At 41.9% G+C, this 21,983-nt stretch overlaps 2 protein-coding genes across 3 annotated transcripts in view; both read right to left on the minus strand.

Annotated features, from left to right (window-relative positions):
* Positions 1–21,983, minus strand: part of DDX47 (DEAD-box helicase 47) — a 60,365-nt gene that overhangs the window by 17,493 nt on the left and 20,889 nt on the right. The window lies entirely within an intron of this gene.
* Positions 2,783–7,872, minus strand: APOLD1 (apolipoprotein L domain containing 1). Of its 2 annotated transcripts, none has more exons than XM_045829195.1 (2): positions 7,764–7,872; positions 2,783–6,460 (listed from the first exon to the last, which is right to left on the minus strand). In XM_045829195.1, exons 1-2 carry the CDS (start codon positions 7,764–7,766, stop codon positions 5,717–5,719), a joined length of 747 nt encoding a protein of 248 aa, XP_045685151.1. In that variant the 5' UTR covers positions 7,767–7,872; the 3' UTR covers positions 2,783–5,716. The 2 variants fall into 2 exon arrangements, with proteins under 2 accessions (XP_045685151.1, XP_045685152.1); XM_045829196.1 differs by having other exon boundaries at positions 2,783–6,644; positions 7,764–7,776.

The raw sequence follows: 21,983 nt of genomic DNA on the forward strand, positions 1-21,983 counted from the left end.
GCCAGCAGTTGACAAAAAGTTGTTATTAACCACATCCTCTCATTCCAGGTGTTGCGCTCACAAGAATCATATTCAGGGCATCTGAGGCAACGTTACAAAATATCTGTGTACAGGCTTTTATGATCAAAGCTGAAGCTTGATCCTTTCAAATTGCTCCCACATTGCTTTTTTTTTTTCCAAATACTAGCCATTTGCGAAATGGCATTTTAATTTCTTAGTGGTTAACCTACTGGCATAAGATTCCCTACCTAGATTACCAGGTTGTTAGTGCCATGGATCTAGAAGCTTGTCTGCATGGCTCACAAGTGAGAGTAGGTGGTACAAGGTGAATACTCAATAAATGTTTTTTGGATGAAGGAATGAATCTGTCCGTTTGTTATTAATGTTGCTGCTATTGTGAGCTATTATTTCATCTTAGGAAAAAACTTACTCTGAGAAGAGCTGAGTGTTACCCTGGAGTCAGACTGCCAGGCTTCAGACCCTGGGGCCGCTCTTGCTGGTTGTGCACCCTCCCTGTTCCCTCACTTTCTTTATCTAATAATATGGGCTACCTTTAGCCTCCCTCTCATAAGATTTTTGTAAATGTGATAATACATGTCAAATTGTACTTAGAACAGTGCCTAGCAAGTCTTCAATAAATGTTACCAATTATTACCATTAAATATTCACATTTATTTTCTATATTTACTACCTAAATGTCATTTTATTTAAGCACTGAGGAAAGTATTGTTCTTCAATGGCATTTTGACGGTGCAATTTCAGTAACAAGGTGGGGGGGGGGCAAAACAAATGTCTACATGTCAACCAGGGAGCCTAGAAAAAGACATGTTTAGCCTAAAAGAAAGGTTTTAGACATCACCCCTTCTCCCTAATTCCATCTAGGCAAAAAACTTCTCCCAGTTACAACTATTTGGGTAAATTAAGCAACTGTATCCACACAAATGCTGGAATAAGCCTTGCTAGGACTTCTCCTGTGTGTTTGGGAGGCAGAGGCCTTGGCTGTGACTCATTGTTCAAGTTCCGGGCAAATCAATTCTCAGGCCTGCCTGCACTCCCACCCCTGGGGTTACATTGGAAATATAAAATGGGATTAAACATCATTCTCTGCAGATGTAGCTTCCTATAGATGAGATTTACCTGTCCTTTCCGAGACCCTTTGGGAGGGTCCCTAAAGTTCCTTCCTGGTCCCTAGAGGGGTCTTGCTTCATCAGCATAATTTCCCCTCCCCTAACAACTCTACAGTTGCTAAGGAGTTATTTCCAGATTTTATCTTTGTTTTATTCCAGACCACAGCAGGATTTACCGGCATTTGCCAGGAGCAAAAAGTTAACATCCACACCTCCTGTCAATTCAACAAGGAGAGATTTATTGCAATTAACTAAAAGGGCACTTGTTATGACAGGAATGCATGTGCTACAGCAAAAACAGGATTCCCGCTTGTGGCTGGCCTTTGCAAACAGTCAGGGTCTTGCCAAAACAGCTTTTTTTTTCTTGGTTGCACACTCACTAACGGTGCAACATCAGACCCAGGGATATTTCCAAGGCGGGGAGACTCAGAGGCTGCCACTCTGGGAGATCACCTCCAGGGCAGTAGCTCTTAACCGAACATAGCCACCACTGTAGGCTCTTTGTTTGGGTCACTGGACCCCCTACCCTGGGTCTACCTTCCTTTTCTTCCTCACAAACAGAATTCTAGGTATACTGGGATTAGCCAATTCTCCGTTAAAAATTACTGCATTTCCCAGCCTATCTCACACAGTCAAGATCAGTGACTCACAAGGTGAAGTTTCCTGGAGATTCATGAGATAATTTTGCCTCCTAATACAGATGCTGACCCCTTGCCCTCCCTTTCTGCCTCTCTCCAGGTTTTATGGAGACTAATTTAGCTAATTCTAAGTTCCCTTTTGATTACTTCCTGGGTGGCAATTACATTCAATGATTTTGAAAGTGCTGGAAATCTGATTTCTAGATAATAAGAGTATTCCTGTACATGAGTTGGTTACATTTAAAAAATTGATTTACAGTTTGATAACTGAATATTCTAAGTGAATTATTAAATACCTGCTCTTTTCCAAAGTTATCAATTCATACATAGGCAAACTTGAGATTAGGTAATTAATTACAGAGATCAAAGAGTTTGCCCTGACCAGTGTGGCTCAGTCGGTTGGGTGTTGTCCTACAAAGCAAAAGGTAGCCAGAGCACATGCCTGGGTTGTGGGTTTGGTCCCTGGTCAGGGCATGTAAGAGAGGGAACCATTTCTCACATTGATGCTTCTCTCCTCTTTCTCCCTCCCTGCCCCTCTCTCTAAAAATAAATAAATAAAATCTTTTTCTAAAATGTTTGAGGCGTAGGCAATTCATTTCAATAAAGAGAAAACTAATTTTGCCGCAGTGAAAAAACCATGCAATTCAAAGACTGCTGCGTTTAACTGCACCCCTATTTGTCTCTGCATAATGTCTTTATCTCAATTTCTCAATTCCCTCTTTCTTTTCACACCAAGGTATTGAATGAGAACTATATCAGGCTGACTGTTTGCCATACCTGGTCAAGAGTGGCTGCTATTCCACTGTTCTCTTTTTTCTCTCTGTACACACTTGTGACTTTGACATTTACCATATTGGAAATGACAGGTGCCTGAGAGTAAATGCATCAAAGCAGTTAGAATCAGAATGTTTGCTAAGGATTTTTTTTTGACTAGAGCAGAATGTATTTTTATTGAATCTCCTTTATTGTGAAGGAAAATTACTGGAAAACCTAGAAACTACCAGAAGCACTTAAACCTTTAGTATAAACATATTTATTTTTCAAAATTGGGACCATTTTCCGAAGTACACTTGTGACCTAAATACCCTCCTCCCTTCTTCCCTTTACAGCATACCATTACAATCTGTTTGTTTACAGAATGTAGGCCTTAAAGAAAAGCCTTATTCACATTTCCACAAAAGAAATAAATAAATATTTGTCTCTAGATTCACTGAACTGAACTTGACTAAATCCTGATAGAAGCTCCAATCTTCATAACAGACGTGTAGAGGATGGGTGGTCTTTCATTATCAACAAATCTCGGTTAACATAGCTAAGCAGTTTATTAAACTATTCAAGTGCATTTATTGAGCTCCTACTATGTGCACATTGTTGTTCCAAAGTAGACACTCTTCCTTAGGTGTAAAGTGGGCAACTGAAAACTTCAGGAGGGCTAGGACTGCAATAGATTCACAATGCCCTAAGGACAGGAAGTGATCCTAAGGACAGGAAGTGTTCACTGCCGAAAGTGCCCGGTTTATTTCTAGGGAACAGCCCAGGCATTGGGAGAATATGATTCAAACTTAAGCATTGATAGAAGACGGAGTTAGGGGGTGGTTGTACCTTTGAGACAGAACACAAATGACAATGTGAAGTACATTCTGGTGACCTAAAATGCTAGCATCTATGCAAGATAGTCTAGGAAATGACACCAGTTTAAAAAGAAACCAGGACCAAACTGAAAATAAACCTGGATACAGATCGATTGAAATTTATAGGAAAAATTAAAATATAGAAACACTAACCACCTCCCCCCAGCACTGAAATTATACTTCCTCAGACATACTGCCATCATTGGGAAGAATGGGAGAAAACGGAATAAATTAAAAGCCTATTAAATAATCAAGAAGTACAGCTAAGTATTGTGTGTATGGTCCCAACGACTTTTCAACATGCTTTTCAACATTAAAGTTGTAGAAGTGGAAATTAAAGAAAGTACATTTTCTTAGAAGGAGCTTACAGATTTCTCACAGCTCCCTACATGAAAATAGGGCACATCACCACCATCGCACAAGTTATTTTGTCTATCCCCCCGTAAGACATAACTTCACAGGACATCCAGCTTCCCAGGTCTAAGTGCTTCCTTCACATGTCTTTCATTTTTTTTTCCTGAAAAATAGTTCGGAACCCTGAGCTCAGTAGGTTCTCTTTTCAGATCAAGTGTTATCTGCTGGCAAAGTACCTTCAGGTTAAATATGCCCACATCACTTGTATATCCTGCAAGTCAAGCCTCCATTCCTAAACTTAAACGCAGCTCCCGTCTCTCTATTCACAACTTCTCACATTTCCTTCATGTGGGAAGGAGGGAGACTTATTCGCAGAGAGCTCATGGCCAGCCTCAGAAAGCCAAGCTCAACCTCTTCTGAAAAGAGCCTCAGTAGTCTCCCATTCAGACACTTGCTATTCCTATTATTTTCTAAGTGTGATGATTAAATAAAATTAGAAGCAAATAATAAACAGTAATTAAATAAAAAATTAAAATAAATTAAAAAATACATGGTCTGGCAGTTTTCAGAGAAGGCAATAAAGGTCAATTTCCAATAAATTCACATTCCTTTCGGTACCAGTTTCTACAACAAGTGGACAACACTGCCCTCTGTAGGGCTTGTGTTACATCCCTTAGTTAACATGGTGGGAAGCGGCCCCAGGTGCCTTGGCCAGTGCCCACACATTCTTTTATTTCTGGGACACAGTCCATCCTTGACCTTCAGTGAATGACTCTGAAGACCATGGAGCCCCTAGAGAGTCCATAAGACTCTGTGAAAGGTCATTGAGGGGATCAGAAATTAACATCTGTTGCAGTGGTTTTGTTTCAAATCTTAACAGGCATCAGCATCCCCCTGTGGGCTTGTTTAAATACAGGTTGCTGGGCCCCACCTCCAGAGTTTCTGATTCCGTAAGTGAGGGATTGGGTCCAAGAATCTGCCTTTCTAACCAGTTCCCTACTGCTGCTGCTGCTGCCAGTCCAGGGGCCACTCTTTGTGAGCCAGACATTGTGCTAGGCTCTAGGCACTTTATCTCACTTAAGACTCAGGTTTTAGCATCTCTCTTTTACCCACCAGAAAGCCAAGAGTCAGAGAGACAAAACGGTGAAGATCACACAGTAGTGACAGAGTCTGTGATAAACCCAGGACTGCCTAACTCAAAGCCATCGCTCTGGTCTCTACACTATGTCGTCAGTAAATGAAGCTGTAGTCACTTCATCTACCTTGGCCTCAGCTTCTTCCTACAAGAATCAGCACTTAGATGAATGGTTGATTCCCCCTCTCAGAGTCTGGGTATGAAGCCACCCAGGAAGGTCCACTCCATCCCCAAGCTGGATCTGTAAATGGATAAGCTGAAGGAGGTGGGGGAGGGCATGTCAGAGGGAGGGGCCTCCTTTGGGCCCTGAACCCTCCTACACTGTTCAGAGAGGGTCACTTTGCTCTGGATCCTGGAGGTCTTTGTACTCAGAAACTCTGGAAGACAGATTTTAAAGCTTATGTCTCCTCCCACAGGCTTTCTGAGGACCTCCAAGCCCAGTAAGGCTTGGAGAGGACCCAGAGGGTGACTAAGTCTGCTCCCTCTCCATCCTCAGCTCAAACCTCCAGGGCAGGCGCAGGGTCCACCCAACAATTGAAACGGGAGTGCCCAGTGACGGGAAGACTGAACAGTTGTGTAAAGGAGAAATGGTTTTCAGGTCACATATTCTACTAGGATCAGGCAAGTAAACAGTTTCTAGCACTCATCCTCAGCAGGATGTCACAGTGACGGGAAAAGAAGGGCTGTGAGAACCCTCCACTTCAAGAGCAGTTTTTCTCATCCTTTGCACTCAGCTCCTAACACAGCTTAGTGTTTTCCTGAGGGAGCTGCATATCTGGAGCATCCCACAGGAATGGTTTCTGGCCTCGGTCATTAGGAGAAAGGATGTTCTCAGAAAAACAGCGCTGAGGGCTGGTCAGCAGAGATCTTGAGGTCGTGGCCACGTCTGGACTTCGTGCAGAGCTGGACCCTGGACTCCAGCTGCTCGCCCAGTTCGTCCAGAGCCCCCGTGCAGGACTCCAGGCTCTCTGCCAGTTTCTGAATCTTGGCCTTCAGCACGGCCTGGCTAACCTTGGTGGCCCCCTCGGCCCGCCTGGGGATGAGGAAGCCGCGTGAGCCGAAGAAAACGATGAAGTAGACGGAGTTGTACAGGGCCATGCACGCGTTCCTCCCGCTCTGCAGCAGCTGGCGGTCCCCGCGGCCCTGCCAGCGGCAGAAGAACTCGAGGCAGCTCAGGATCTCGCGCATCTGGTCCTGGCAGGTGGCCGCGATCTCCTGCACCCTCCGCACCTCCCGCCAGTTGCAGAAGATCAGGGAGAGGTCAGACGTGATGGTGACGGCCCCGCCGGCGGTGGCCACCCCCAGCCCCACGGCCGACGCCACCAGCGAGACCCCCAGGGTGACCGGACTGAGCGAGAGCCCCACGATGGCGGCGACGGCGCCCGCGGCGCTCAGGGAGCTGCCCGCCACGTTGGCCGCCAGGGAGCGTCGGCGGAGGCGCTCGAGGCGCCGGGCCACCTCGCGCAGGCGCAGCAGCTGGCCGTGCAGGCGGCCGCGGCGGTCCATCAGCAGCCCCTGGAAACGCCGCAGCGCCTCGGCGCCCTGCGGCTCCCAGGCCGCCGGCCCCTCCATGTCCTGCGGGCACAGAGACACGCAGTTATTCCGGAGTTTCCGTGACTCACAGCGGCTCCCAGTCGCGGTTCCCACAGGCGAACGAGCAGTCGGCAAAAGTTAAACACAGCAGCTACTGCCACGCGAGGGGAAACGGGTCATTTTCCAGTGAGTCATGTGTCAAGTTCTCAAAGATCAGCTCTGTAATCTGGGACAGGACACACGAATTCTCAGAACCTTGAACCCGCATATGCTTTCTCTCCCAGGGAGTGCTAAGGATGGACTTTATTAACTATTTGTTATATAAGATATAAACTCGGTGAGGACAGAAGGAGGCTGCTAACACCTGCAGTACGCAGGTCTCTGCTGTTTGGAACATAATGCTTTGTAAGTGGGAGGTTGTACCTGTGCACAAAATCCCTTTGCTACATGAAGACTTGGATCCTAAGAGTTTTGTAATTCAGCCCCCTCCCCCCATGAGTGAAAAAGGCAAGTCACCAAAAACTCAAAAATCATATTGTCTATCCAATGTAAGAAACTAATCTTTCTAAGTTAGATGCCTGCCTCCAGCAGCTCTTCTGCTTGTTATTCTTCCAGGCTCTTATCTTAGAGTGAAAACCATATCTTATCTTAGAATGAAGCCTAAGACATGGTTTCCGCTGTTTATTCTAACTAGAGGTCATCAGGTCTCCCTCTTTGATGGGTGCTTAATTAAAATTAAATTAATACCACTATATCTTTTTATTATTAAAGCTTCCTTTTTACAATGAATAGCGATTGAATTAAAATAAAGTCACCCAAATTTTTTGTTTAACAAGTCACTGAGGGCAAACCTTGTACCAAGTTGAATTAAAGCCAATTGCACATGACTACAGTGAAACAGAACTGTACACCCTGGGGGTGAAAGCACATCCTTCCTAGTTGCCAGAAATTCCCACCTTCATATCCACTGTGCTCATCATTATTAGGAACTCCTTAAAAGTGGCAAATAAGCCATAGAAATAGAGCATTTTGATCCTGTGATATTTCAGGGCAGAAATCATTATTCCCATCTCAACGATGAGGAAATCAACAGATGGGTTTTGGATGCAGCCAATTCTTCACAAAGCCAAGTCTAGAATCTTAGTCTCCTGACTCCTCCAAGGTCTTAATTTTGCTTGCATGCCTCCATAATTCCACCCACCAGTGCTAAGTTTCCAAGTAAGGACATCTCTTAGCAAAATAAGGAAAAGTCACTCAAAATATATAATGGAGCAGGGATATAACCCTAGTGTTACAAGCCCAATGGCAAGTTTTCAGACTGCATCCGTCTAGGCTCCCCACTTACCATTCACCTCTGGCTACCTCCAGGAAAGAAAAATCTGAGGCCGTTTCTGGATGAGCATGCTTTATAGTTCCAGGGAACCAATGACTGCCCTGGGAAAGCCTGGTCTCATTCTGAGAATTTGCCCTTTCCTGTCCTGGCCCCTGCTGCCTTCATCCAGAAGGATGTGACATGGTGGAAAATGACCTTCCAGGCGCACAGCACATCCCGTATTTAGGAAATGAACATTGTGTGTTCGCTCTCACCCAAACGCAGGAAAAGAACAGCAGGCTGTTCCCCCAACTTGAAACAAGTGTTGTCATTCTCCCAGGAGGGTATACCCTGCCTTTCCTCTCCTGAGAATAGACAATGACGTTATCTGGGAAGACATCAAACACATCCCAGGCTGACCAATTTTAGTGTTTCTTGTGAGGCAGCAATTATGAAATCATTTTTTAAAAAGAAAAGGGGAGGGGGAAACTCATGTTTGATATAGCCACTTGCAGCCCACTCTAGCATTTGAAAAAGCATTGTAAATCTGTGAGTGGTTGAAACACGTGATCCAATCCGCTTGAAGCCTAAAAAAAATAAATAAAGCCGCAAGGCCACACCCACAGGAAGTGCTGCGTGCAGTTTTGGGCATCTCCAGCTGTGGAGAAGATACTGGAGGTCTCAGAAAGGGCACACTGCAGGCCAAGTGCGTCAGAAAAATCTGTGGGGTCAGCCTGCACAAGGAGCTAATTATATACTCGCAACAGCAGAAGGGATTCGGCTTCCCGGGTTTTCATTTGAAGTAGCAATTGTAGCCCGCGCAACAGTTAAATGACTGGATACTATCCCCAGGTTAGCGAAGCACGGCTTCAAGGGCAGTTACGTGAGTAACTCGGGAGGGTAAAAGCGAGTATACCATAGCATCTCTGGGTGCTTTCAGCCCCGACCGCAGGACCTCCAAAGCATCATCTTTCTCCTAACCCTCACCTTGAAAGAAGGAAGGCCAAATTTGCTTCTCCCTTAAATACTTGTTGTCTCAACTCTCTGGTTCACCTGGAAAGCCTTAACAGCCATATCTTTCTGGAACAAAATTAAATTTTCCACCTTTACAACTATAGTTTGTATTTATCAACACAACACCATTTGCTACTACTCTCAACTACGGTCCTTTTGAACTTGATTTTTCTAAATCTGGTCCATCTCAAAGTATTCTGGAGCTCTTCAAAGGATAAATATAACCTTCACCAAGATGCCTTCAGTACACACCTGCGATACTGAGATAAGAGGTAGGGAAATACGTCCCCATAGACATTAACACTCTAAATGGGATGTAAGTCAGGGTGAACTGAGGGCGGGGATGCAGCGGGCAAAAAGGGACAGGATTCTGAGTCTTCAGTTCCCATATGCTCCTCCATCTTCCTGGGTGTGTGTGTGTTGAGTTTAGATGAACACAATTAAATCTGTATTTCATGGAGGAGGAATTATGATGGGATACAGAGAGAGTCGTCATCTTCGGAGCATCAGTGATCATAGTACAGAACTAGTACAGGAGGATGGAATGCACGTGTACTGACTTCAGCCCGTATCCCGAGGAATTTGTTTTCTCTGTGTTGTAAACCCATTGCTCCATATCTGCAAATCTATGGAGCAAAAAGAACCCAGTCCTCTGACAATGTGAGCTAGCTGAAGTTTTACTGCCTGCAAAAATCTGGTACTTGCCAATTTTTACAAGAACAGACACTTGAATGTAACACTTGACTCAGCACTTATTTACTTTGAGACATTTAAGCACTATAAGAAATTTAAGGAATAATGATCATTTAATCAAAAGTTTTATGTGGGCAGTCACCCGCCCAAATAAAAAAAATAAAAAGCAACTGTGGACTGCATCCTCAAATTTCTTTTTTTAGTTGAATTTATTGGGTGACATGTTAATAAAATTATATAGGTTTCAAGTATACAGGTCCACAATGCATCATCTGCATGTTGTATTGTATGTTCACCACCCCATCAAACTTCTTTTTAAATTGTTTTTGGGCACTTAATAACACATCACCCCAGAGAGTCTACACTGAAAAAGGTGGCTGACCGTTCAGGTCTATGAAATCCATGACGCACCTAATCTATACCTATAACAATACTAGCTGGAATTCTGAATTCTGGATCCATGGGAAATTTCGTGCAAGAAAGAAGAGAGGAAGAGAGATTTTTAAGCACAGGAATCTCCAAACGCCAGCCCTGAGGTGTCTAAATCAGGTGGTCTGGAGTGGCATCTGGGCACGTGTACATGACTCTGACCTGCGGACGGGGCTGTGAAGTACTGCTCTAGAAGCTGTGGATCTTCTGACCACTAGTTACCCGGCTATGAAAACAGTAGGGCTAGTAGAGAGCAGTTTATTAGTTAGGTGTTTATACAGTTAGGCTATTAACAACCCATTTGTTTTGGACCCCTAGTTAAAACTATCACATTTTTAAGATAAAGTGATCATTATAATCAGGGCCTCCCAGAGATCTAGAGAAGCCTGGGCCATGTCTACTTATTGAGGCTGTGGGTAAATTTTCAAAAATAATAAAGAAATTATGAGCCCTGGCTGGCGTAGCTCAGTGGATTGAGCTCGGGCTGCGAACCAAAGCATCACAGGTTCGATTCCCAGTCAGGGAACATGCCTGGGTTGCAGGCCATGACCCCCAGCAACCTCATATTGATGTTCCTCTCTGTCTCTATCTCCCTCCCTTCCCTCTCTGAAAATAAATAAATAAAATCTTTAAAAAAAAGGAATTATGAAACAAGATATAAAAATTGTGGGGTTTTTTTTAATTACAATGTAATGTATCTTGCAATGTCAATATTTTGCTATTCACAAGACAATCACAGGATTTATAAAATATTAATGCCAATGTACTACAGTGCTAATGTGACACAGCTTTAGAGTTATATGATGATAACCTTTTTATTTTAATTTTTATTAGTATATCTCAGTGACTATATATAAGACCCCTTTGGAGACAACATCAAAAGCATAAAATCGTTGCAATTTGTGAGTGTGAGGTTTAGGCGAAAGGTCTTTGAGACTTATCTTTGTAATAGGGCCTAATATGTAGAGTCAACTCAAATAAAAGTAAGTTAAAATAACACACATCTGCCTGAGGATTCTGCCCATAGCTTTTGTAAATTTCATGAGATTATAAATGCTCTTGCACATTGTGAAGCTCTCAAAATTGCTCATTGAATAAAACTAAAGAAAGGTATTTTGTTCTCTTAAAGAAATGTCATTATTTTGTAATAATTTAAAGAGAATTTAGCATGAAATGATCTCTTGGAGTACACACCAAGGAGGTAAGCGAGAGCTCTTAATCAGCAGGGGATCTCCAGGTTGTCTCCATGGCAAGACCTCTCAGCTAGGATTGTCATGAGCTCACGGCCTCAGCAGGGAAAAAAAAGACCCAGTGAACACTGAACTCCAGCTGCTTTCTTCTCTTCGCATCAGCCTATGATCTTTGTTAATGTACACACATATCCTTAACCACTAGTGTTTAAACACTGCTCTGTGTTTTTTCCCACTTAACGTCCCTGCAGATACACACTTCTCTGTGTTGACATAGTCCTCACCTCTTGTCATTATTAATAGCTATGTAATAATCCCATTGTTTGTTTAGTCACTTCCCTATTAGACACTTGGATTGCTTCCAGTATTTTATAGCTGTTATAACTACAGTTGCCATGGGAACATCTATGGGAACTTCTCCTCTTTGGGTTATTTCTTTAGGGAATACAAACAGGAAAAATACCAGGTGAAGGAGAATGAACGTTTTCACAGTTTTTGTTCCACGTTGCTATATTGCTTTCCAGAAGAACCAATTTGTAATGCCATTAGCTTTGTAAGAATCCAAGTTGCAGGCTATGGAACTGCTCACAGTATCCTTATATTAACAGCTAATTTATTTGGTTTATTTTAGTTCCGTGAACATGTGTTGAATACCGACTGTGTGCCAGACATCATGCTACATTCTGAGGACACAAAGACGAGTAAGATACCACCCCTGTCCTTCAGATGATGGCAATGCATTGAAGAGACAGATGCCAACAAATCATTCCAGCTCAGTGTGGAAAGTGCCAGAGGTGTGTGCACTAAAGAAGCTCAGGGCAAGTGCCTGCCAGTGAAGGACTAGGGAGAAAGACTTTCTGAAAGCACTGACATTGAGCTGAACCTTGAGAATTGAGCAGAAATTGTTTGGACAAAAATTAAGAGAGAGGAGAAGACAAGCTAGGGGAACAGAATGAAAAAAGGCATGGTGAAGTGTTCAGGATGCATCAGGTAATTTAGTGTTGCTGGCCATTAAGTGGGAAGCTAAGAGTGGCCAGGGATGAGGCTGGAGGAATATGTAGAAGCAGGTCATTGTGGTTCTCAAATGCCATGTAGGGAAGAGGGAGCCATCTGTGGCCTTACAAGGTTAGGTGTGACATCACTGACAGTTGTGTGAAGGATGGATTTCAAAAGTGCACAGCTCAAAGACAGATGAGTTAGTAGGCTAAAGAAGCAAATGAACTTATCATAGATTTGAACAGTGTTGGTGGAAGAATGCAGTGGATAAAGTAAAAAATATATATAAAGTAATATATATTTTTTTGGTAGTAAAATTGGCAAATCCTATGTAAAGCTTCTGCTCAGACATGCTACTCCTCAATTCCACTTACATTCTATTGGTCAATCAAGCCACATGGCCAAGCCAGCATCAATGGGATAAAGAAGTATACACCTTCCATAGTGAGAGGCAAGAAGTAAAAATGCAAACTGTCAGACCATCTACCAGTGCCTTCTTGTAAAGGAGATATTCCAAGATTAACTATGACTCTACCAACTACCTCATGTACTCTCTTTCCCCACAGATATTTCTTTGGAACTGCAATCTCCATAGGTATGTAGCAAGACTCTCACTCTGGATACTATAAGCAAACTATTGCTATGAGTTTGGGAAAACATATTTGAGGATGGGAAAGGAGTAAGGAGCTCTGGAGAATGAAAGCTAGAAGGATAGCATCTGTTTCGTAGTTGGAAGAGCTGGTTTGGATGGCCCTGTTCTTTTGTGTCCTTGCAAGAGCTTAAGAATCAAAGTTCTAAGAGTAACCAGTGGGTTGGCTGAGTTTAGGCCAAGTACACATCTCATGGCTGTACTGGGTAGCAAGAGGGAGGGTGAATAACTTTCAGCTTCCAAATGAAAAATGGAAACAGAACTTAACCCTCCCATCAACACTACATATAGTCATGGAGAAGAAATTTCACACTAGGAAATTATGGCAGGGATAGTATATTATGGAGAGGAAAATTGATGGTTAAGAGAGAAAAAGAGAAAGACAATATCCCCAGTAAACTTTAAAATCCAATTCAACCCACCTGGAGTTTAGTACAGTGCATGGTGGTAGTTAAGCTAATTCTTCTTCAGATTGATCACTTTCATAAAATATGCTTTTTTAGATGTGTTATTGCTGCCTTTGTCATATTCATTTATTATTATCATTTACATCTACTTCTAGAAGCTCTACTCTATTTCACTGATGGATTTATCTGTTTTTTTTATTCAGTATAATATAATTTTGAAAATCACTGCTTCATTATAGGATTTTTATTTTCAAAGGGTGAATCTATCATCATCGCCCTTTTCTGGGGAAAAAAAGCATAATCTTATTTGCTTATTCTTTTGGACCAAGATGATGCTGGGAACTCCTCAATTGCCCCAGTCTTTTTAATGTGATTAACAGAAGCCAATTTAAGTTTGTTTCACTTCCTCCTCCACAGGTGTGCACACCTGCACAGAACACCTGGCATCGTGTGGGTGAAACACATCATATCATTAATATAAAAACGTTGCCCCATGCACCCTGTTACAGTACATCTTCTTTACCACATGCTTCTTCCTCTGGCGCCAAGAGACCACAGCTAGGTCCACACCCCTCCAGTAGCCATAAAGATTCTTTAATCTACCAGGACACCAGGAAACTATTACCTTTGTCTCTCCCTTTCCCAGGCTTAGTCATTCTCTCTCATGTTCTCAGACATACACAACACTCACTGCAACCTGGATTATAACATCTGCTTGTTTTGTGCATATGGAGCCATAATAAATCTTAAACTGTCCCTCAACTTTTACACAACTTGAATAGTTTCATTTTTTAGTGTGTCTCTTTATAGGCAAGAGAATATTGAATTTTGTTTCTCTTTTGTTTTTTAACTTGGCTTAAAGTGTATTTTTTTAAGATTTTATTTTATTTATTTTTAGAGAGGGAAGGGAGGGAGAAAGAGAGAGAGAGAAAAACATCAATATGCGGTTGCTGGGGGTCATGGCCTGCAACCCAGGCATGTGCCCTGACTGGGAATCGGACCTGTGATGCTTTGGTTCGCAACCCGCGCTCAATCCGCTGAGCTATGCCAGCCAGGGCTAAAGTCTATTTTTTAATAGAAGAATTCAGTCATTTCACATTAAACATTATAGTGAAGCAAGAATTTATCTTTCAACACCCTGAAAGGTGATTGTTATTGTTCTAATTATTTGCTTTTTTAAAAAATATTTCCTCAGTAGGTTTTCAACTCGGTTTGCTTTTGAATTAGGAGAGAGAATAACTCTTGTAATCCACTTTTTTCTCTAAATATTTAGCACCTTAAAATATTTCTGCCTCTACTTTTTATGTTAAAAAAGTTTAAATGAACTTTGAAGAAGTGGGAAAGTAGAGTCTATTAAGGTAAACCTCTGTGCACAGTGTGAGAACACGGGGCTGAGTCTTGATTCTCTGATTCCTGTGTGACTTTGGGCAAATCACTTAACATCCCTAAGGCTCAATTGCCTGTACAGGGTTTTCTTGACTAAAGTATTAAATAAACATGGAATCCTTTTGAAACCTATAAAATGTGGTACAAAAACAACTTATTAGGACCTTTTTATAAGCCAGTGACTATTTGCAATTTCTGACTATCTGTAGCCTTTTAAAACAGTTTAACATCACCCTGGCTGGTGTGGCTCAGTGGACTGAACGTGGCCTGCAAACCAAAGGATCACGGGGTTGACTCCCACTCAGGGCACATGCCTGGGTTGCGGGCCAGGTCCCCCACCTGGGGGCCTGCGAGAGGCATCTCTCCACATCAGTGTTTCTCTTCCTCTGTTTCTCCCTCCCTTCCCCTCTCTCTAAAAATAAATAAATAAAATCTTTAAAAAAACAAGAAAAATAGTTAACATTTGTATTTTATTATTCTGATATTATATTATTTGATTTACTAGCTGATTTTATTTTATATCAGTGTGCACCATTGCCTTTCTGTGGCTCCCTCAGAAATACTTTTTACTTTCAACTTGGAGCAATTCAAAAGTTTTTTTTTATTTTATCAATTTATAATGTTCTCTGCCCTTTTCCTATTTTTATTTTTATTTTTTATTGTTAACATTATTACAGATGTTCCCCATTTCCCTCCCCCTTGTTGTCCTCTCCCCGCAGCCGCCTGTGTTTCAGCTGTAGAAAGTAACATGGAAGTATACGCCCTACCCTGGATCTAACAATACCTCTCTATCTCCACCCAGAGGACTCCAGGATCTGTGTCAGTACCACACTGCATGATCTTGCTCCATTGACGATAGCCAATTGGACCAGAGGTAGACATTCGAACCAAACTTGGCCAATCAGATTCTTCCTTCTGAGATTCTTTTTAAAGATATTTATTTATTTATTTGTTTGTTTTGTTTTTTTTTTTTTAGAGAGAGAGGCAAAGAAAGAGAGAAAGAGAGGGAGAGAAACATCAATGTGTTATTGCCACTCATGAGCCCCCTATTGGGGACCTGGCTCACAACCCAGGCATGTGCTCTGACTGGGAATCAAACCGGTGACCCTTGGTTTGCAGGCCACATTCAACCCGCTGAGCCACACCAGCCAGGGAAGATTCTTCCTTCTGAGATTTTGAAATTTGGACCCAGAGAGAGCTGAGTTACTCTTCCCAGTGGCTGGAACTCAAATACAGAACTAAAAATCTGTGGGTTTATAATTTGCTATAATATTGAAGTTTATAGTTAGCTATATGTTCTTATCTAATGTTTATGATTACACATTTTGCCCATTATGTGCCCCAAAGAGCAGAGAAAGTTTATTTGCTGAGAAAACTAAAGAGAAAAGGACCTAAGAAGCAAAAAGAGTCTTAATTTTTATATCTTGCCATCTTTCTATTCTAAAAAATCCTTATTTTTTTAACTCCCTTTTTATTCCTTGAGTGATCTTGATTTGACTTCTTATCTTTGCAACAAAGAGCACTACCCAACACTGCAGTATATCAGATTTACTCTTTGCCTCTAATGTTAAAAGAATTAACATGGATATTTGGAGGTGCTTATCCAGTACCGTTAAGTGAATCAACTGTTTAATAACCATTTAGGGGTTCCTCCTACCTTTGTCTTCACCTTAGGTGTAACAGTGCTTTCTTTCATGACAAATATAGTTTATCTTTATTTTTCTAACACCAAAACTTTTCCAGCAAACTTTTCCTTAAAATCTCTTCACTCAAAACATCTGGAATGAGTGCTTTTTCGTGCCAGGATGCTCTCTTATGCAGACATTGTTCCAAGGTGATACTTGTAGCTGTCACTCAAGATATTAACAAGTCACAATATATTTGTCCATTCTTTCATTGATGGACATTTATCATAATTTTTATTGAACTGTGTATTACAACAATGGTGTAGTGAACATCCTTGTTTGTGGTTATGTGTATATGTGTGTATACTTTCGGTGACTTTTTTCATAGAAGAGGGTCCTGATATTGGAATTGGTGGAACAAAAGGTATGTATATTTTGAATTTGATTAATATTTCTTCTCCCTCCTGGGCAGAGAGTCAACAATTTTCTTTCCCTGGAATATACTTGTATCTAACAAGCAACAAACTATAGCTATGATAAATAAGGAAGGCTCTAGTAAAACATTTATGTTATACCATTAGTTCAAAAGAAATCATGAAGTTTTTTAACCTAAAAATAAAGTCTTTATAAAGGAACTTCTGAATCCTGCAGCTATTCAGACAATGTAATCCTTCAATCAGCTTTTTTGCAAGGAAAGAGAACAATTTCTGACTGTTTGCACTAATCCAACCAGGAAAAGTTCCAATAGTCTGTAATTAGTCTATTTAGTCCAATAGTGTATTAGAATTAAGCACATGATTAAGAATAAAATCCAAAGAACATTCTGATGGTATGTTTCAGAGTACATTCACATAATACACAACTTCTTTTGGGGGGTCCAGATACCAAGGTGTTTGCTACCACATTCTAGGTTTAAGTTTATAAAGTTTAAAAAAACAAAAACAAACTAAGCGAACAACTGGAATAGGAACAGATCACAGAAATGGAGATCACATGGAAGGTTATCAGCAGGGAGGGGAAGGAGAAAGAATGGGGGAAAAGGTACAGGGAACAAGAAGCATAAATGGTAGGTACAAAATAGACAGGGGAAGATTAAGAATAGTATGGGAAATGGAGAAGCCAAAGAACTTATATGTATGACCCATGGACATGAACTAAGGTGGGGGAATGCTGGTGGGAGGAGGGTACAGGGCAGAGGGGAATAAAGGGGAGAAAAAATAGGACAACTGTAATAGCATAATCAATAAAATATATTTTAAAAAGTTTATAAGGTTTAATATCACAAAAGCAGGGAGAGGTTCAAGGAAGAAAGAGAGAGATGTTCACTGAGCACTGAATGCAATAAATTTCCATCAGTAGGTAAATGGTTAGTTAAACTTTAGTATATCCATACTATAGAATACTATAGTATAGTCTTAAAATGAACTTCTTTGATGGTGAGTGAAGTCAAGCACTTTTCATATGTTTACAATAGGGTTTTTTCTGGAGAGGGTACTTCTTTTCTGCCCATATCCTCCTATGTAGATTACCTGCTTCTATCTTTTGCCCATATTTCTATTGTGTTACCTTTTATCTTATCCACATATAGAAGGTTTGCTATGATATAGATACTAATTCTTGTTATGTATATATAGCGTATTTCCTTCCATTCAGTTTGCTTTAATTTTACTCATGCTGTTTTGTAGTCCTAACATCATGTAACCAAATTATCAATCAATATGGCTTTTTGACTTTGTGTCTAATCATCATCATCATCATCATCATCATCATCATCATCATCATCATCATCATCCCTGGCTGGTGTAGCTCAGTGGATTGAGTGCAGGCTGCGAACCAAAGTATCGCAGGTTCGATTCCCAGTCAGGGTACATGCCTGGGTTGTAGGCCATGGCTCCCAGCAACCGCACATTGATGCTTCTCTCTCTCTCTGTCTATCTCCCTCCCTTCCCTCTCTAAAAATAAATAAATAAATCTTAAAAAGAATAATAATAATAATGGACTCATCTAGGTTCTTAATACCATTTCAATTAATATTTATGAAAGGTAAGAAGTAGACATTTAATATCTTCTTCCAAATGGAAGGCCACTGATCCCAACATCTTTCCCAGAAGCCAAACCTTCTGGGCTTTCATTGACTGTGGTCACGCCTATTTCTAAAGCAGTCACTGTGGACAGGGTGACTGGACATGCTGATCGGCTCAAGTCAATCAAGGCAGCAACTGGAACTGAAGACGGAGTTAGCCCCTCTCAACACATTTTAATAACGCTGAATGAATCAGGAGTGATGACCAAAATAAATTGAAACTATTCCTAGTAGAAAGTACAACTAATTCTGGCTCCTTGCATTTACCATTTCAAGAAGCTCTACCTCTGGGTACTATCCCCTCTCTCAGGCAAAGCATTTGAAGGAGGTGATGCCTTCTTGCAAAGTTTAGAAATGTGCAATGGCAACATCCTCACTCATCAGACCTTATTTGAGGGGCTGTTCTTTCCCCACCAGATATCCAAGACCATTTAATTCCCACGTCCCCTTTGAACTTTTGGTGCCTACACTGCAGTGCTGCAATGAAGGTGGGCTCAGGCTAGTAACAGAGCTCCCACAATCACTGGGGAGTGTTTTTTCTCCTGTGCTGCAATAGATTCTCCACTGCCTCTTCCTTAGGCCAAAGAAAACCATCACCTGGGGAAGATTTCTCCACCATATTTAAATAACCAATTTCTAGCAGCCTTAAGGATAAGCAGAGGGAATGATTCTTGAGCCATATGAATGCAGACTTGGTCCATCCACCCGGCCTTCTTTTGCCCTTGAAGATAGTTCAAAATAACACAAAAGAGGAATTAAAATTCAGGTCGTCTGCTTACATTACCACCCGGACCTAGCACTACTACATTGAAAACTAATCTCTCACTAATGCTCTGTGGTCCAGAGAGAACTGAACTGCCCCACAATTTAAAAGCAGCAAATATTTTTGCACTCCTTTAATATCTAAAAGGACGGCATATGAAAAGACTGTTTCTTTCTCCCTGTAATAGAATCCCTGCCTCAGCTCTAACTGCTTATTAAGTCCTCTTCAGCCTGCTGGCCCCTGCTAAGGCCCTCTCATAGCCTCTGTGCCCATGCCAAGCCCCTCTTGCAGCCTCCAAGTGGCTTTTCCAAGGACTTTTCCCCCAGGCCACAGCTTTAAGAGCCAAGTGTGCCACCATAAAAACCTACCTGGCCCAATATAAGCCTTTACAAAGTGCCAAGATCAAAATGTCCTGCACACAGAACAACACCCGAGGGCCAAGGCCAGTCCCTGGCCACTCCAGAAGCCTCAATCACTCCATGTGTATTCATTGCTTCTCCCTAGCTGTGCTCCTTATTTCTTACTTACATATCAATTTTCTGGCCAACTGCATCAGATGTTTGAACACTGAAGGGACACCCAACAAATAACACTCTTCCTCCTTTTCCTAGTCCAAAACAAATTAAGAAATAAGCTAAAGGAATGGAAGAAGAAGGCCAAATTATGAATTAATTCCTGATAAACCTGGGTTGCAGGATGCAGCTTAATAAGAGAATCAAAAGAGTTTCCCAACACTAAGCTGCAGAATAAGATGCCACAGTCCTGATCCAAAGTCAACTGGCCTCTCCACAGGTGGGAGAGTCAGCCTGCCCACAGAGCAGACCTCGTGCTGGCTGGATTTCAAAGAGGAAAAGGAACAGGAATGAGCTGAGCATGCCCACATTATTTTCCCCAAATTTGCCAACTGAATCATGCCCTCCTCAGTTCAGAGTTAAGAAAGGGCAGAGAAAAACCAGGTATTACACTGATGCAATTGCCTTTACCCGAAAGATCAGTATTTGTTTAAATTTTTACTAGTAAAATATATGTATTACTTGGGCAATTAAATAACTTGGGTTTTGTAAAACTAAGATGGTAGAAGCAGCTGTTTGGTGGGGCTGGGGTGCTTGTCTATCATTTGGAAGTCTAAAGGTAAGACTTCTCAAACATTATCAATTAGCATTAGTGAATGATTTCCCACTCTTTTAAATAGCTTTCCATATGTCTTTACGAGTACACTTAAGTTCATACCTTTATTAGCCATGCATTTAAAAACACTATTCACAATTTGGAGCAAGGTTTAAATAAAAGCTTTTCTCAATCACAGAGACAAACGTTTACAGACTTCCCAGATTCCTTCCATTGTTCCTTCTGTTCCTCCTTTTTGTCAGTGCCTCACCCTTGCGAGCCACATCCCACTCCCAGACTTGAAAGAAAGGGCCACGCCACAAGGTGTGACAGTAATTTCCTGAGTGGCCACTAAGCGGCGACACTCCCTGGGAGTTCAGGGCTCTGTGTAGGGTAATCCTTGGCCAAGGGAAAGGAGACAGGAGGGAGCAGGTCGATAAAAGCCCTCTTCTTTCTTGAACTATTCCTGAGCTGTAGCTTCTTCCTGCAACCTTTCTGAAGAATTTTTCTGAGTACTGAGCAAACGTGCCTGTTGAAAGACCTGCTACAGAAGAGACCACTCTGGATCCTTCCTTCCCTTCCCCTCATTATTACCACCGGAACCTGTTTGGGCCTGGGCCATCTTACTCTCACCTTAAAGGCACCAACCTCAGCAAACAGCGTACCCAATCTCCCACAAATGTGATACTTACTGAGTGTTTCTTTAGGAAGGCAAAGAATTATGTTACACATTCTATAGGAAACCTTCTTTTAAATATTCTTTGACTTTCTTTCTCTTTCCTCAAAGGTTCTATAGCTCATAGCTCACCCATCTTCACTTCCTCTTTTCTTCAATCTTCTTATAAAATTTCCTTCCAAGTATCGCCCTCATCCTGTGGTGAGTAGAGCAATTTGGTCTCCTCTCAGCATTTTAATTCTCCGCACTGCCAGTACCCTGCTTAATTCAACAAAGGTCCTCTAGTGAACTGAGTACACAAAGCATTCATTCTTCCTCATAGGCAAGAAGGGAGGTGTTGCCAGTACATCATTTTAATACATTTTCCCTATGTCACACAGACATAAAGCAAAATCTCAACCACACAAGAAGCAGAGAGAAGAAAAAGCTATGTCAGGGTGAAGCAAATATGGGATCTGGAAAGGCACAGCTTGCCATGATATTTGGTGAAGAGAAAGCAGATCAGGAATGTGGTCTCGAGGGAGGGGCAGGCACAACCTTAAACTGGGTTCAAATGAGGCCAAATCCCTGGGCAAGAGGAGACCAGGAGCTGGGGAAGGGTTTTCAGGAACATTGGGCGCGGGCAACAGGAACGCAGTTTAATACTCAGTAAATATTACACTCAATAAACACCCCTGTATGTTTACTGCCAGAAGCAGAACTGATCCCCCTGGCAATGACACTGATTTTGAAAGTGGACAAATAGACTGCCTGCCTACAGACCAGGGTTGAGGACCCAGGAAACCAAGAAGTTCCCTATTCCTAATACCATATTTTCCCCTCATGCTTAAGAATAATACATTCAACTGATGTATTAGTTCTCTATTGCTGCTATAACAAATTACCACAAACTCAATGGCTTGAAACAATAAACGTAATATCCTGTAGTTCCTTTCTGGAGGCTCTGGGGGAAAACACCCTTCCTGGCCTTTTCCAACTCCTAGAGGCCCTCTTCCTTCCTTGGCCCATGGCCCCTTCCTCCATCTTCACAGCCAGCGGGTTGAGTCATCTCATCACTTCATGCTGACCTCTTCTGCTTTCCTCTTCCACCTTTTAGGACCCTTGTGATTATCTTGAATCCACTGGGAAAATCCAAAAATAGTCTCCCTATTTGAAGGTCAGCATGTTAGCAAATGTAAATTCCATCTGCAACCTGAACTCCTCTGTGCCATGTAATATAACACAGTCATGGACTC

Source organism: Phyllostomus hastatus, unplaced genomic scaffold (genome assembly GCF_019186645.2).
Source record: "Phyllostomus hastatus isolate PE091 unplaced genomic scaffold, TTU_PhHast_1.1 phas_scaffold_93, whole genome shotgun sequence".
NCBI classification, from domain to species: Eukaryota; Metazoa; Chordata; class Mammalia; order Chiroptera; family Phyllostomidae; genus Phyllostomus; species Phyllostomus hastatus.